We start from the raw sequence: 13,164 nt of genomic DNA, 5'->3' as shown, positions 1-13,164 counted from the left end.
ACGATATTTATTATGGGAGTGAATGGCGGCGCCCTTTTTGTCCACCTGTCTCATGCGCCCAAATTTCCTGCTTCCCCAATACGGGGGTCTAGGAGTTAGGGGAAGGTACAGGGAGGGTTACTTACTAATTTTTTTTTACAGCAAGAAGGTCCGCACCAATCCAGGATTCCAGAAACACTGTTGTGATGCATGTGCATATTTTACATTGGATACGTCCTAAATAAAAGTGTTTCTGGAATCCTGGATTGGTGCGGACCTTCTTGCTGTACTCTGTGGACCTAGCTGATCCGATCGAGCACACTCCAGTGATTCGCGGGTGGAGCGGTGTTGACACGAACTGCACGTAATTTTTTTTTAAACGTTATTATACATTTCACTTTTTAAACGGAAGATTAACATTTTCACAATTGCCGATTTCATGCACATTATTTAATGATTTATAACTTTATAAAACATTATTTATAAACGAAATATAGTACAGTATATTTTTAAACGTTATCCATGCTTATCGTTTAAAACCCCGCGCCCTTTTTTCCCAGCGCCCCTTTTTAACGTACGCCAGTTTTCTTACTTTTTGTATGTTTATTTTATTGAATAACATTGATTTCATGTGATCTGACCCACTTCACATGTTTATCCGGGTGATGATCACCCATCAAGCTGCTTATGCACTGGGTGGCTGCAGACTGCTTTTGCAAGGAGCGCTGAGAAATTGTGAATTTATTTAAAGGTTATTATGCTGTTGCTTATCTTTTAGAGCAGAGAGGAAGTTCTGAGTTTAGGTCCACTTTAATATAAGAACCTGTCTTACTTTTGAGGCAACGCAGTACGTTCTACATATTTTAGGCTGCAGTGCCACCTCCAGGCAAACTAGCAATACTGCAAGTCACAGTATTATTTTGTGGACTAATAGGGCAGCCAGAGAGTGGACTTGATCACTTAATACATAGGTCTGAGGTAAGTTAAGATAACCTTTTTCAAATTGAACGCCAGAAAAAATGGAACTTTGTAAAAGGATGCATACTTACCTCCAGTAGTTTACTGTTACCACTTAAAGCTCTGCTGATGTCTTCTTCTGACACTGGTCCACTCTTCAGTGACCACTGAGGTTGTGGGTCATCATGAATTATCTGGGTATTCTATAATACTGGTCCAAGCCCTGTTCCATAGAGCCACATCAATCCATGCCATGCACTGACAAGGCCCAGAAAGTCAGAAACAGTCTGTCTGCAAGTTGGGTTGATGTGGCTCTGTAAAATATAAAGCTATAGGCATGCTATACACCAGTGGGTCTGGATGTGCAGCCTGGCTACAGGAGCATAAAGAGAGAATTTGCATATTCAGTAGCGGTGCATTGTGGGTAACCACAGATGTTCACTTAATACTTGCTGAATTTTCGCAAGTACCTTCTGAAGGCAAATTATATTCAACCATCAGGGGATGAGGTCATCGTGTCATGTGTCCTTTAGGCCTGGAACCCACTACAAAGCGCAAATTGCTATCACAATCACTAGCGTTTTTAATAAGCGTTTTGTAAGTGATTTAATGAGCGTTTTCAGGCAATTTTGGTAGGGATTTTAAAAAGTGTAAGATTTTGTCAGCGATTGTGTAGCGATTTTCGATTAACGTTTTTAATTCTGATTTTTTACAGTGTGCAGTATTTTAAAAACGCTAGCAAATCGCTCTGTATAGCGATCCATGAGCGATTATGCCAGCGTTTATATATTTTACATTGCAGAAACGCTAACGCAAAACGCTAATGCCAACAAAATGGTGCATGTCCTGCGATAGCATTTTTGGTAATGACAATCGCTCCAGTGGAAATTGGCCCATCCATTAACATTAGCTGAGCGTTCAGGGAAATTGCTAGCGTTTTGAATCGCTCCCTAAACTCTCAAAAAAATCACTGTAGTGGGTTCCAGGCCTGAATAAGGACAGTCATCCTCTTGGTGGTGATGGGTGAATACGTCCATTTTATTTTTGCCAAAAATTTTCACAAATAATTCACATGAAAAAAAAAATATAGAAAAATTAGAAAACAAGTAAACAACTTATTTTTGCCAAATGCACTGGTCAATGGATATAAGAAACAAAAAATTGTGCTGGGTTGAGAAAATAGCACGCAAAATGTATTGAAGTCAATGAGCAGGACAAAACACATTTTCAAGAAAATTCTAATTTTTGCAAAAATCCATGACCTTTTTGTGAAAATCTCAAGCCTAACGAAACGTAGATTTGGATGCAACTTTGTTGAATATTCTAGCTCAGTGCTGTCCAACTGGCGGCCCGCGGGCCGCATCCGGCCCGCCAGGCCACCTGCTGCGGCCCGCTCGTGTCCCTGGGATGCAGGCATGGCTTGCGCTATCGGCGCCATGCCTGCTCCCTCTTATTGTGGCCTCTCCTATGTCCCCCCGCTGCCGCTGCCTCACAGATCAGACCTCACAGATCGCGGCGACTGAGGTAAACAGAGGGCGCATGGTACCCGCACGGAGTACGTCACATGCGGAAGTGAATCATTAGTCACTTCCGCATGTGACGTTCTGCCGCGCGGGTGTCATGCGCGCGCTCTGCTTGCTTCAGTCGCCGCGATCTGTGAGGTCTCATCTGTGAGGCAGCGGCAGCATCGTCAGCGGGGACACCGGAGAGGCCAGCGGGGACACCGGAGAGGCCCGCGGGGACACAGAGGTAACGGGCTCATTACTGGTGGGGGCACCTGTCACTAGCTGGGGGGGCTCCTGTCACTATCTAACTGGGGGGGCACCTGTCACTAGCTGGGGGGGCTCCTGTCACTATCTAACTGGGGGGGCACCTGTCACTATCTAACTGGGGGGCTCCTGTCACTATCTAACTGTCACTATCTAACTGGGGGGGCACCTGTCACTATCTAACTGGGGGGGCTCCTGTCACTATCTACCTCAACTGGGGGGACACCTGTCACCCGGCATTTCAGCCCACACATCATCCCCAATCCGGCCCAAAACACTATTGCCAGGCACAGCAGCCAGTAGAGGAGAATTTAGAAGCCAGGTGAGAGGTGTCTACCATATTAAAGGGGCATTCTGCTTATTTATGTGAAACGCTGTCTATTTATGTGCCTCATGACTGCTGAATTTGTCGTGTTGGGGGCCTCATGATTGCTGAATTTGTCTTGTTGGGGGCCTCATGATTTGTTGGGGGCATCACGATTGCTGAATTTGTCTTGTTGGGGGCCTCTAGATTGCTGAATGTGTCTTGTTGGGGGCCTCATGATTTTTTGGGGGCCTCATGATTGCTAAATTTGTCTTGTTGGGGGCATCATGATTGCTGAATTTGTCTTGTTGGGGGCCTCATGATTTGTTGGGGGCCTCATGATTGCTGAATTTGTCTTGTTGGGGGTCACATGATTGCGAACTGTGAGACTATGGAAAAGCTGAATCGTCATCATGAGACAATAGCATTAAACCTACTTTTTTAGCTTTTTAAAACGGAAAATAAAACTGGGAGGTTCTAAAAAAATCCCCACATTTTTCAGGAGTAGGATGGATGAAATTATCTTCCCAGTTTATTTTCAACTTGGATTTTCCATAATGTTCATGTATGAGTTAAAACGTTTGTATGTAGTTTAAATTGCTGTTGCCACTTTGCGATAAGTGACTTTTGGGTTGCAGTTTGGACACTCGGCCTCCAAAAGGTTCACCACCACTGTCCTAATCTAATGTCCCACATTGCTAAGTTCATGTAAATTTGTCTCCACCCGTGGCCACACCCGCATTCTGGTCCATGGCCACACCCATTTTTCGGCGCGGCGCTCAATGGAACCCTCATCTTCACCATTATTTTAAATTGCATTTTGTGAAAAGTGCTGCCAATCTAATTATCCTTTAATTGCATTTTTTCCGGGGGGGGGGGGGGGGGGGGGGGGGGGCTGCGGCTCTAGCAAGAACCTTCGGCCCTCCACCATGGGGTCTGAAAAAAAAATGGCCCTCCATGCCCATGAAGTTGGACAGCACTGTTCTAGCTCATCCCTGCTCATCATACATCTCACAAGCATTCCAGGGCTGGATTTATCATAATCGTGCTGTAATATGTACGAACAGAGGCGCCAAGCAGAGTAAAACAATGTTCTAAAAAATGATAAAAAGAGGGAAGTCGAGGTGTACTTACCTCCCTCTGGTAGTGGACATATACTCAAATGCAGAGTAAACAATATACAATTTATTCACAGCTCCATAAAATCGCAACGCGTTTCGTGGTCAACAGTCCTGCTTCATCAGGCAGTACAGGAGCATATAAAACTGGTTCAGGTCCATAAAGCATGTGAGCGCCTCTGTGACGCTGTGAGGCGCTCACACGCTTTATGGACCTGAACCAGTTTATATGCTCCTGTACTGCCTGATGAAGCGGGACTGTTGACCGCGAAACGCGTTGCGATTTTATGGAGCTGTGAATAAATTGTATATTTTTTACTCTGCATTTGAGTATATGTCGACTACCAGAGGGAGGTAAGTCCCCCTCGACTTCCCTCTTTTAATCATTTTTTTTAGAACATTGTTTTACTCTGCTTGGCGCCTCTGTTCGTACATATTACAGCACGATTAAGTCCACCCCTGGTGGAGGGGTTCTTTCCCCATTTTCCTATCTACAGAGAGCGACTTTTATACCTGAGTGGGGTCAGGTACTAATACTCCCCACCTGCCTGTCAAGTGGTTGCCTGATGGTAACCCACCTTTGTGAGTATAAGAACTTTTGACATTACATTATATATTGAGCTTACCAGACAATATTGCACTATTGGGCTCTTGGTGTCCTCTGTTTTGTTTTTACAAGTGGATTTACCATAAGGCACTGTAGGCACGTGCCTACAGGCACCTGATGATGGAAAGGGGGACCACTCCCCTCCCCAAGTGCCTCCCTCCTTCTATACGCAGAGTCCTGAGTCCTGATAGTAAATAAGAGATTGCTCAACCTGCTCTCACTCTCGGCATTCAACTGATGAGATCTCCCTTCAGTCAGCCTCTAGCTACTAATACTTGGGGACACCTTCAGCTACTTAATATTAAGGTTCCTTTAGTTACTTAATACTTGTGGGCAACTGTAGCTACTTAATTCTGAGGGTTCCTCTGGCTACCTAATACAAAGGGGCAACTGTAGCTACCTATGTTGGGCAAGGGAAGTAAGAGAGAAGTGACAGCTGGGCCAGCCAGCACACTTGTGGTGCGGTTAAGTGGGGGTGTGTAGGTTCATGGAGGGTGGAGTCTAATGTGCCAGGACATCTCTGTGCTTATTGGCTCCTCTGAGGTAAATCCGGGCCTGCAAGCATCAGTAACGACAGCTATAGTCCAAAATTCCGCTGGAAGGTTTCTTTGCATTTTTTTTTATCATGTAGCTAGCCTAGCGCTAGCTACATGATGCCCCCCTCCCTGCGGCGTCCCTCCCACCCCTCCGATCGTCGCCGGCGCACTCGCCCATAAGGAAATCCCGTTCTGAACGGGATTTCCTTTAGGGCTTCCCCGTCGCCATGGCAACGATTGCGATGACGTCACTTGGAGTCCCGATCCACCCCTCAGTGCTGCCTGGCACTGATTGGCCAGGCTGCGCATTTCGGTGGGGGGGCCTCTAACGCGGCGGGTAGCTGCGAATCGGCTGCGAATTGGCGATCGCAGGTAACACGCAGCAAGCAAAGTGCTTGATGCGTGATTTTTTAAAAAAAATATGTAAATCGGCCCAGCAGGGCCAGAGCAATCCTCTGCGGCGGGTTACCCCGAGCTCAGCTCGGGATAACCGGCAAGGAGGTTAACGGTACCATTTTCTGTGAACAATCATTTTTTTTAGATCCGATTATTCAGATCGTATTGTATGAAAACAGAGAAGCTGGTGGACCCAATGGATCATGAACGATCGCATTATCGATCGTTTCCTAACCGAACTGGTCGATCGGCATAGCAAATTTTTATGATCACAAGTGGTTTGAAAATCAGGAATACTTTGGTTCCTTTAAAGAGTAATGCCAGTGCTATTTGTGATCTAAGTAAAAGCAATTAATCTAACCTTATTGAGCCTGATCCAAACACTTGTGGTAATATTGCCGTGCACACTACTAATGGTAACGCTCATTCATATCACGCATTACCATAGCAACAGTCGTGCTAGTTGCATACCGTGGCCCTAATTCAATTCACTTTTTCTCCTGCGTTTTCTCCTAGGAGATAATTTTTCATCTTCTGATGTAAGATCAACTTCTGATCAAATTTTCAGCACACTCTGCAACTGAAAAAGTACCAAAAAGTAGGTGAAAATGTACTATCATAATCCTTTTAACCCCTTCAGGGTCTAGGTTTTTATCCCTTAAAGAGAACCTGAGGTGGTTCTTGTGGGGAGGAGGGGGAGGGCAGATAGGACACAGAGGCATGTTCTCTGCCTCATGACATGCCTCTGTGTCCCCACACCGCCGCTCTCTGTGCCCCCAGCGTCACGCTATAGCCCCCCGAGATTAGCAACATTATTTGTCGCCATCTAGGAGGTAAACACAGGGGAGAGCAGAGCCGGGACAAGGTCCTCCAGCACCCAAGGCTGAGACACCAAAGTGCGCCCCTCCATCCCTCCACCCCAGCCGTCACACACTGATTGCTCTTAGACTAAGAGGCACCCCAGGGCCCCCCAACACCTTAATCTCTAGTTATCTGGCTTGTACTCACTTCCATGTATCTCCTTTTCTTATTTTTTCTGCTTCAAACACAATTAGTAATGACAGCTGAATGAATTGTGCGCCCCCTCCTACACTGCGCCCTGAGGCTGGAGCCTCTCCAGCCTATGCCTCGGCCCGGCCCTGGGGGAGAGGGATACCCTGTTCAAAACACCCACCAGGGGTGTTCCTGCAGGGTTTCCAGAGCTGTCATTGGGCAGCTCTCCCTCCCTAGCCACGCCTCCCCCGTCTACCTGCGCTGGTGAGAGAATGAATCTCTCATTCCAGCGTCGTGGTCCAGAGGTCAAGAAAGTGAAAGTGGGCCAGTGCGGCCCAAAGGAGCAGCGGGGAGCGGCGGTTTTTGAGGCTACCTGATCCGCTCAGCCCATCGGATCAAGTAGCCTACTTTTTTTTATGATCCCACCTTGGGCTCTCTTGACATTTTTGGCATATCAGCTGTGTTGCTTTTGATACATCAATAACATTGTATTACCTATGCCATCAAAGTGATATTTTTTTCAGGACATTCTAGGCTTTCTTTGGGTAATATTTTTTTTTCAAGTATTATTTAATTTCACTGGAAATTTATCACGGAAAATTTAGCGTAAATGACACTTTTTTCATGTTTCCCCCTTCCTAATTTTTACATGACATGTTCCACAGTTTAAAAATAGAGTTGGGCCGAACGGTTCGCCTGCGAACGGTTCCATGCGAACTTCCGTGGTTCGCGTTCGCTTCCCGCAGGCGAACCTTTGCGGAAGTTCGGTTCGCCCCATAATGCACATGGAGGGTCAACTTTGACCCTCTACATCACAGTCAGCAGGCCCAGTGTAGCCAATTAGGCTACACTAGCCCCTGGAGCCCCACCCCCCCCTTATATAAGGCAGGCAGCGGCGGCCATTACGGTCACTCGTGTGCTGCCTGCGTTAGTGAGAGTAGGGCGAGCTGCTGCAGACTGTCTCTCAGGGAAAGATTAGTTAGGCTTAACTTGTTTCTGTCTGGCTGAATACCTGTTCTGTGAACCCACCACTGCATACCTGTGCTGTGAACCCACCACTGCATACCTGTGCTGTGAACCCACCACTGCATACCTGTGCTGTGAACCCACCACTGCATACCTGTTCAGTGAACCTGCCACTGCATACCTGTTCTGTTCAGTGGACCCGACACTGTATACCTGTTCATTGAACCCACCACTGCATACCTGTGCTGTGAACCCACCACTGCATACCTGTTCTGTGAACCCACCACTGCATACCTGTTCAGTGAACCCGCCACTGCATACCTGTTCTGTTCAGTGGACCCGCCACTGTATACCTGTTCAGTGAACCCGCCACTGCATACCTGTTCTGTTCAGTGGACCCGCCACTGCATACCTGTTGTGTTCAGTGAACCTGCCACTGCATACCTGTTCTGTGAACCCGCCACTGTATACCTGTTCTGTTTAGTGAACCCGCCACTGTATACCTGTTCTGTTTAGTGAACCCGCCACTGCATACCTGTTCTGTTCAGTGGACCCGCCACTGTATACATGTTTAGTGAACCCGCCACTGCATGTGCGTGTACATGACTGCCTAATTTTTCTGGCTGCACTGCGGGCAGCTGCAACAACAAAAGAAAAGGCATGTACATGCGCCCATTCCCCTTTGTGATCATTACCTTGCCGTGGTGAAGGGGCTTGCGTATCACAATGAAGCAATGACCGGCGCCTAGATGAGTGTCTCGGGGGGCACACCCACGATAATAAGGTCGTTGCCTCATTGTGGTCAGACCAAATTTGATCAGCTGGACAGTCACTGTTCTGTCATTCAGCTACATCAGCCAGGCGACCATATGGGCTGTAAAGCCACCAAAACCTGCACTCTCGCCATGGTGCGCACCAGTCCAGCACGGCCGTCACTACACAAACAGCTGTTTGCGGTGCGTTACACGGTGAGTTTGGTGTGTCAGTGTGAAGCAGTACCTTAATTACACTACCTGATTGATGTATACACATGCAAGATGTTTGAAAGCACTTTAGGCCTGTCATTTAGCATTCAATGTGATTTCTGCCCTTAAAACGCTGCTTTGCGTCAAATCCAGATTTTTCCCGGGGACTTTTGGCATGTATCCCACTCCCCCATGCCCCCTCCAGGTGTTAGACCCCTTGAAACATCTTTTCCATCACTTTTGTGGCCAGCATAATTATTTTTTTTTTTCAAAGTTCGCATCCCCATTGAAGTCTATTGCGGTTCGCGAACTTTAACGCGAACCGAACCTTCCGCGGAAGTTCGCGAACCAGGTTCGCGAACCTAAAATCGGAGGTTCGGCCCAACTCTACTTAAAAACACCTCAAAATACATTATTTGGCTCGTGCCAGTTAAAAGGATACCATGCATGCCATATTTCATCACTAGTTGCGCAGGTAGCGTACCATTATCGCCAGCATGTACGTCTGTAGTGATTGGATGCGATCGTTAGGGCGCACAGTCTGCTGACCCCAGTACTGCACAGATACATTGCTAGGCAACAACATTTCAATGCATCAATACAGTGTTGGGTCCCTGAGCTGTCGCCATAGTGATTGCATCCAATCGCTATTGGCGGCAGCCATTACAGGTGTCCATGAATAGTGAGCACAAGTGTTTTATTCATTTGTTAGGGATTAAAATGTAAAAAAAAAAAACACCACTATATTTTTTTATGTTACATTGTCATTTTAATAAAAAAAAATATTTTTTAGCAATGTAAAATAACTTTATGTGAATGACTGCTGCTAGCTGCAATATCAATCAGCTGTTCGCAGGTAAATCCCAAACCTTTATGGCCCATACTCACGGGCTACTTTTGTTGCCAGTCGCTCACACACGGGAGCGTGTGAGCGACAGTTTGGCGACAGCTTGTCGCCAGGTCCCTCCGCATACACACACGGAAGAGGGACTATGTATGCGATGGAAGCTGTCGCTGACGTTCCTCCCCCCTGCTGGAAACTCAATGCACCGGCTTTTAGGTTGCTGTTGCTAGTCCGCATACTCACGCGGACAAGCGACAGTTGCGACGAAGTTGCGGCGGCAACTGTCGCCGGGCGATTGACCGCGTCATTCGCCTGGCAACAGCAGCGACGGTTCGGGGCACACACGTCATACTCACGGGCGACCTGTCGCCGCAACACGCACGTGCCACGTGGTTGCGGCGACAATTGTAGCCCGTGAGTATGGGCCATTACACACACATACACCACGCTACCCCCCCTCCCCCCCTTTCCCCAGCTACCCCTCCTTCGCAAACCCAAAGCCTCTAAGTTGAAGTTTGGAGCTCTGTGGCCACCCTCACTGTGTTGTCACCCCCTCCCCCAGCTCGTGGGCTGCCTATCTGAACCTATTTGCCAAGTTGGGGGGAGGGGGCAGCAACACAGTAGGAGTGGCCACAGAGCTCCGAACTTCTCAAGAGGCCAAAAAACAAAGTTACGTATTGTTCCCAATGGGGCGGGCTTTATGAAGTACGGTCTTTTAATGGCGAATAGCTGATTTACATGTCCATTCAATTGCCGGACCTACATTAGGGGGCTATAAAGGGAAGATGAGTTGCACTTTAGTTTACGCTGGAGGTACTCTTTAATACTGTGGATCGCTTAAAAACAAATCTTTTCTAATTGATCTGATCAAAAATACAATCATTCACTTAAAATTGCAGCGTTAATGGGCACCTTTCCTATAACTCTGTGGTCTATGAATAAACCCTTTTGAACGTCTTGGGGCATTGTTGCCTAAGGCCGGTTATACTACCGAGTTGTGCGTTTGCAGTGCGATGCCCCGCCCCATAGCACCACACAATGCGCAAAATCACAAACATGGGACCCTGCGGCAGAGTGCCCCAACAGGGTCACATGCATAGCCCCCGCATGCCCCTCGCCCAGTCTATGTACTTCCTGCTGGACAGGAAGTACATCACTGGGATTCCCGGGGATCCCCGTCATATCATTCTGCGCATGCACGCGGCATGCCACAACGTCGGCACCAACTTTTTGAAAGGTATGATTGGGTAAGGTATCGATTGACTTACATTACTTCTGCCACTGTGGAAGTCCGGCGGTTGACTTTGCGGTGGCTCTGCAGTGGATCGTGCACTTCTGGAGCATCGCAACCCAATACGTGTGCTAGGCCCCATTGCTTTACATTGCCGTTGCATTACCCTGTGGTAACACAGCCCACACTTTCCATGCAAGTATAAAAGGGGCCTTACTGAAGCAATTCTGGTATACGAGGGTACCTGACCAGCAGGGGTCTCTTTTAACGTTTGTATTGATACTAGAATCACTATATGTATGTGGTCTTTCAATGTCAGAGATCACAATCTGAAAGTAGTCTGCGCTAACAAGCCAAGCAGAGGACACTGGAGTGACAATTACTACAGCAAGCCTTTAGAGCAACCTTTCTCAACTTTTTTTTACCCTGGAGGAATCCTGCAAATTCTTTTTTGATCTAAAGGAACCCCTGCAAATATATTTAGGATCTCAAAGAACCCCTGAATTTATTTTGCAGATGCCATAGTCTTTAAAAGCTGGTGTGACTGTTTATATCACTACCGAGGCAGGAAATTTGGGCGCATGAGGCAGGTGGACAAAAAGGGCGCCGCCATTCACTACCATAATAAATATCGTTTAATGGGCACCCAACAGGAAAAAAGGGCGTCAGAGAAAAATAACGTTTTACAATCGGCGCCCGGAGACTTTTAATGTTTTATAACTGCTTCTCATGATTACACATTATTTAATGATTTATAATTTTTTAAACATTATTTTTAAATGAAAAACAGTACAATATTTTTTTAAAACATTATTTTTAAACGAAAAACAGCACAATATTTTTTTAAAACGTTATTAATGCTTATCACAGGGGGGTCTTAGGTTTAGGCACCACCAGGGGGGTCTTAGGGTTAGGCACCACCTGGGGGTCTTAGGTTTAGGCACCACCAGGGGGGTCTTAGGGTTAGGCACCACCTGGGGGTCTTAGGTTTAGGCACCACCTGGGGGTCTTAGGTTTAGGCACCACCTGGGGGTCTTAGGTTTAGGCACCACCTGGGGGTCTTAGGTTTAGGCACCACCAGGGGGGTCTTAGGTTTAGGCACCACCAGGGGGGTCTAGGGGTTAGGGATAGGTACAGGGAGGGTTCTGTGTGAGAGTAGGGTTAGGTATAGCTTTAGTAAAATTCTTATTAATCTTTTATAAAACGTTATTATACATTTCACTTTTTAAACAGGGAAGATTAACGTTTTTACAATTGCCGATTTCATACACATTATTTAATGATTTATAACTTTATTAAAAAATTATTTTTAAACGAAATATAGCACAATTTTTTTTTAAACGTTATTCGTGCTTATCGTCTAATACCCTGCGCCCTTTTTCCTGACGCCCTTTTTTAACGTACGCTATCACTACCTCCTATTACAGTGCCCTTCATTATAATGTCTCTTTATTCTAGTGCTTTTTAGGAATGCACTCATTATTATTGTGAACCCCAGCTTAGAGCTTATTTTACAGTACCCCCTATTATAGTGTGCTTTCTATCACACTTCCCCCAACTCTCATGATGGGAAAATGCCTAGGAACACCTACAGAGTACTCAAGGAATCCTGGGGTTTCAGGGAACCCTGGTTGAGAAAGCCTGCTTTAGAGGGATCTTGTGAATTAATCCAAAGCTGTTTTTTACCTGAACATACTAGTTGCTATCCCATAATCCTTTGCTCATGCCAACACAGAGTTCTTGTTGCTGGACTGGTCAAGCTTGCCTGCCAGGCCTAGTGATGCTAAGCCTTGTTACCTTATATGTGAGGCCTAGCTCTCTCTGTGTTACTGATATTTTTAGAAGCCCATGTCTGTGACTCAACTTCATGGGTCTATTAATATACCTCCTGTCTCAGGAACACGAATGGCTGAAGCTAGGCCTACAGATATTATAGTAACAGAGGCCTATGAGCTATCCCGTGATTATATTGCTTACGTAACGGGAAGAGCCTCAGGGACCGCGCCCACTCCAACCGCCCATGCTTTGCGTCACGCGGGAGACGAGTTATTGGAAAAATTCCCAATCTTCTTCAAGCGCTGGCCCAGAATTTTCAGTGGTGTTACAGAAGACACGGCCTGCGACCTCCTCATTCAGACCATAGATGACAATCTGATGGACTTCTTTGAAAGACAGAAGAGGCAGACGGGGTATCAGCCTGATATTCCCTGGAGCATGGTGCTGTCCATCTATGTCCTGGCTGGTCAGATGGCCATCTACTGCCAAGAGCATGGGATGGAGAAGGCTCTAGAGCCCTTGGCAGAAAGAGTGGGCCGCTATGTAGAGGAAAACATCTGTCCTGCCATTAAGAAGAAGGATGGGTGGGTAAGTATTTTTATTATTTGTTTTATTTATAAAGCGCCAACATATTCTGCAGAGCTGGACAATAAATACAAAGAATGACCGACATAACAAGGTTACAAGGTTACACAAAATAGGATAAATTACAAGATAAATGAT

The 13,164-nt window shown here is 46.5% G+C and overlaps 1 protein-coding gene across 2 annotated transcripts in view; it reads left to right on the top strand.

Moving 5' to 3' along the window:
* LOC137527804 (bcl-2-related ovarian killer protein-like) overlaps positions 1–13,164 on the top strand; it is a 58,272-nt gene that overhangs the window by 39,740 nt on the left and 5,368 nt on the right. Inside the window, exon 1 of one of the 2 annotated variants that reach the window (XM_068248717.1) lies at positions 12,565–13,029. The exons of the other annotated variant lie outside the window; for it this stretch is intronic. Coding sequence (XP_068104818.1) covers positions 12,571–13,029 — 459 coding nt within the window. The 5' untranslated portion in view covers positions 12,565–12,570. Of the gene's footprint in view, positions 1–12,564; positions 13,030–13,164 lie in introns of those variants that run through there. 2 annotated transcript variants of the gene reach the window in all.

This window comes from Hyperolius riggenbachi, chromosome 8, assembly GCF_040937935.1.
Source record: "Hyperolius riggenbachi isolate aHypRig1 chromosome 8, aHypRig1.pri, whole genome shotgun sequence".
NCBI lineage: Eukaryota > Metazoa > Chordata > Amphibia > Anura > Hyperoliidae > Hyperolius > Hyperolius riggenbachi.
This window is presented reverse-complemented; position numbering and strand designations above follow the sequence as displayed.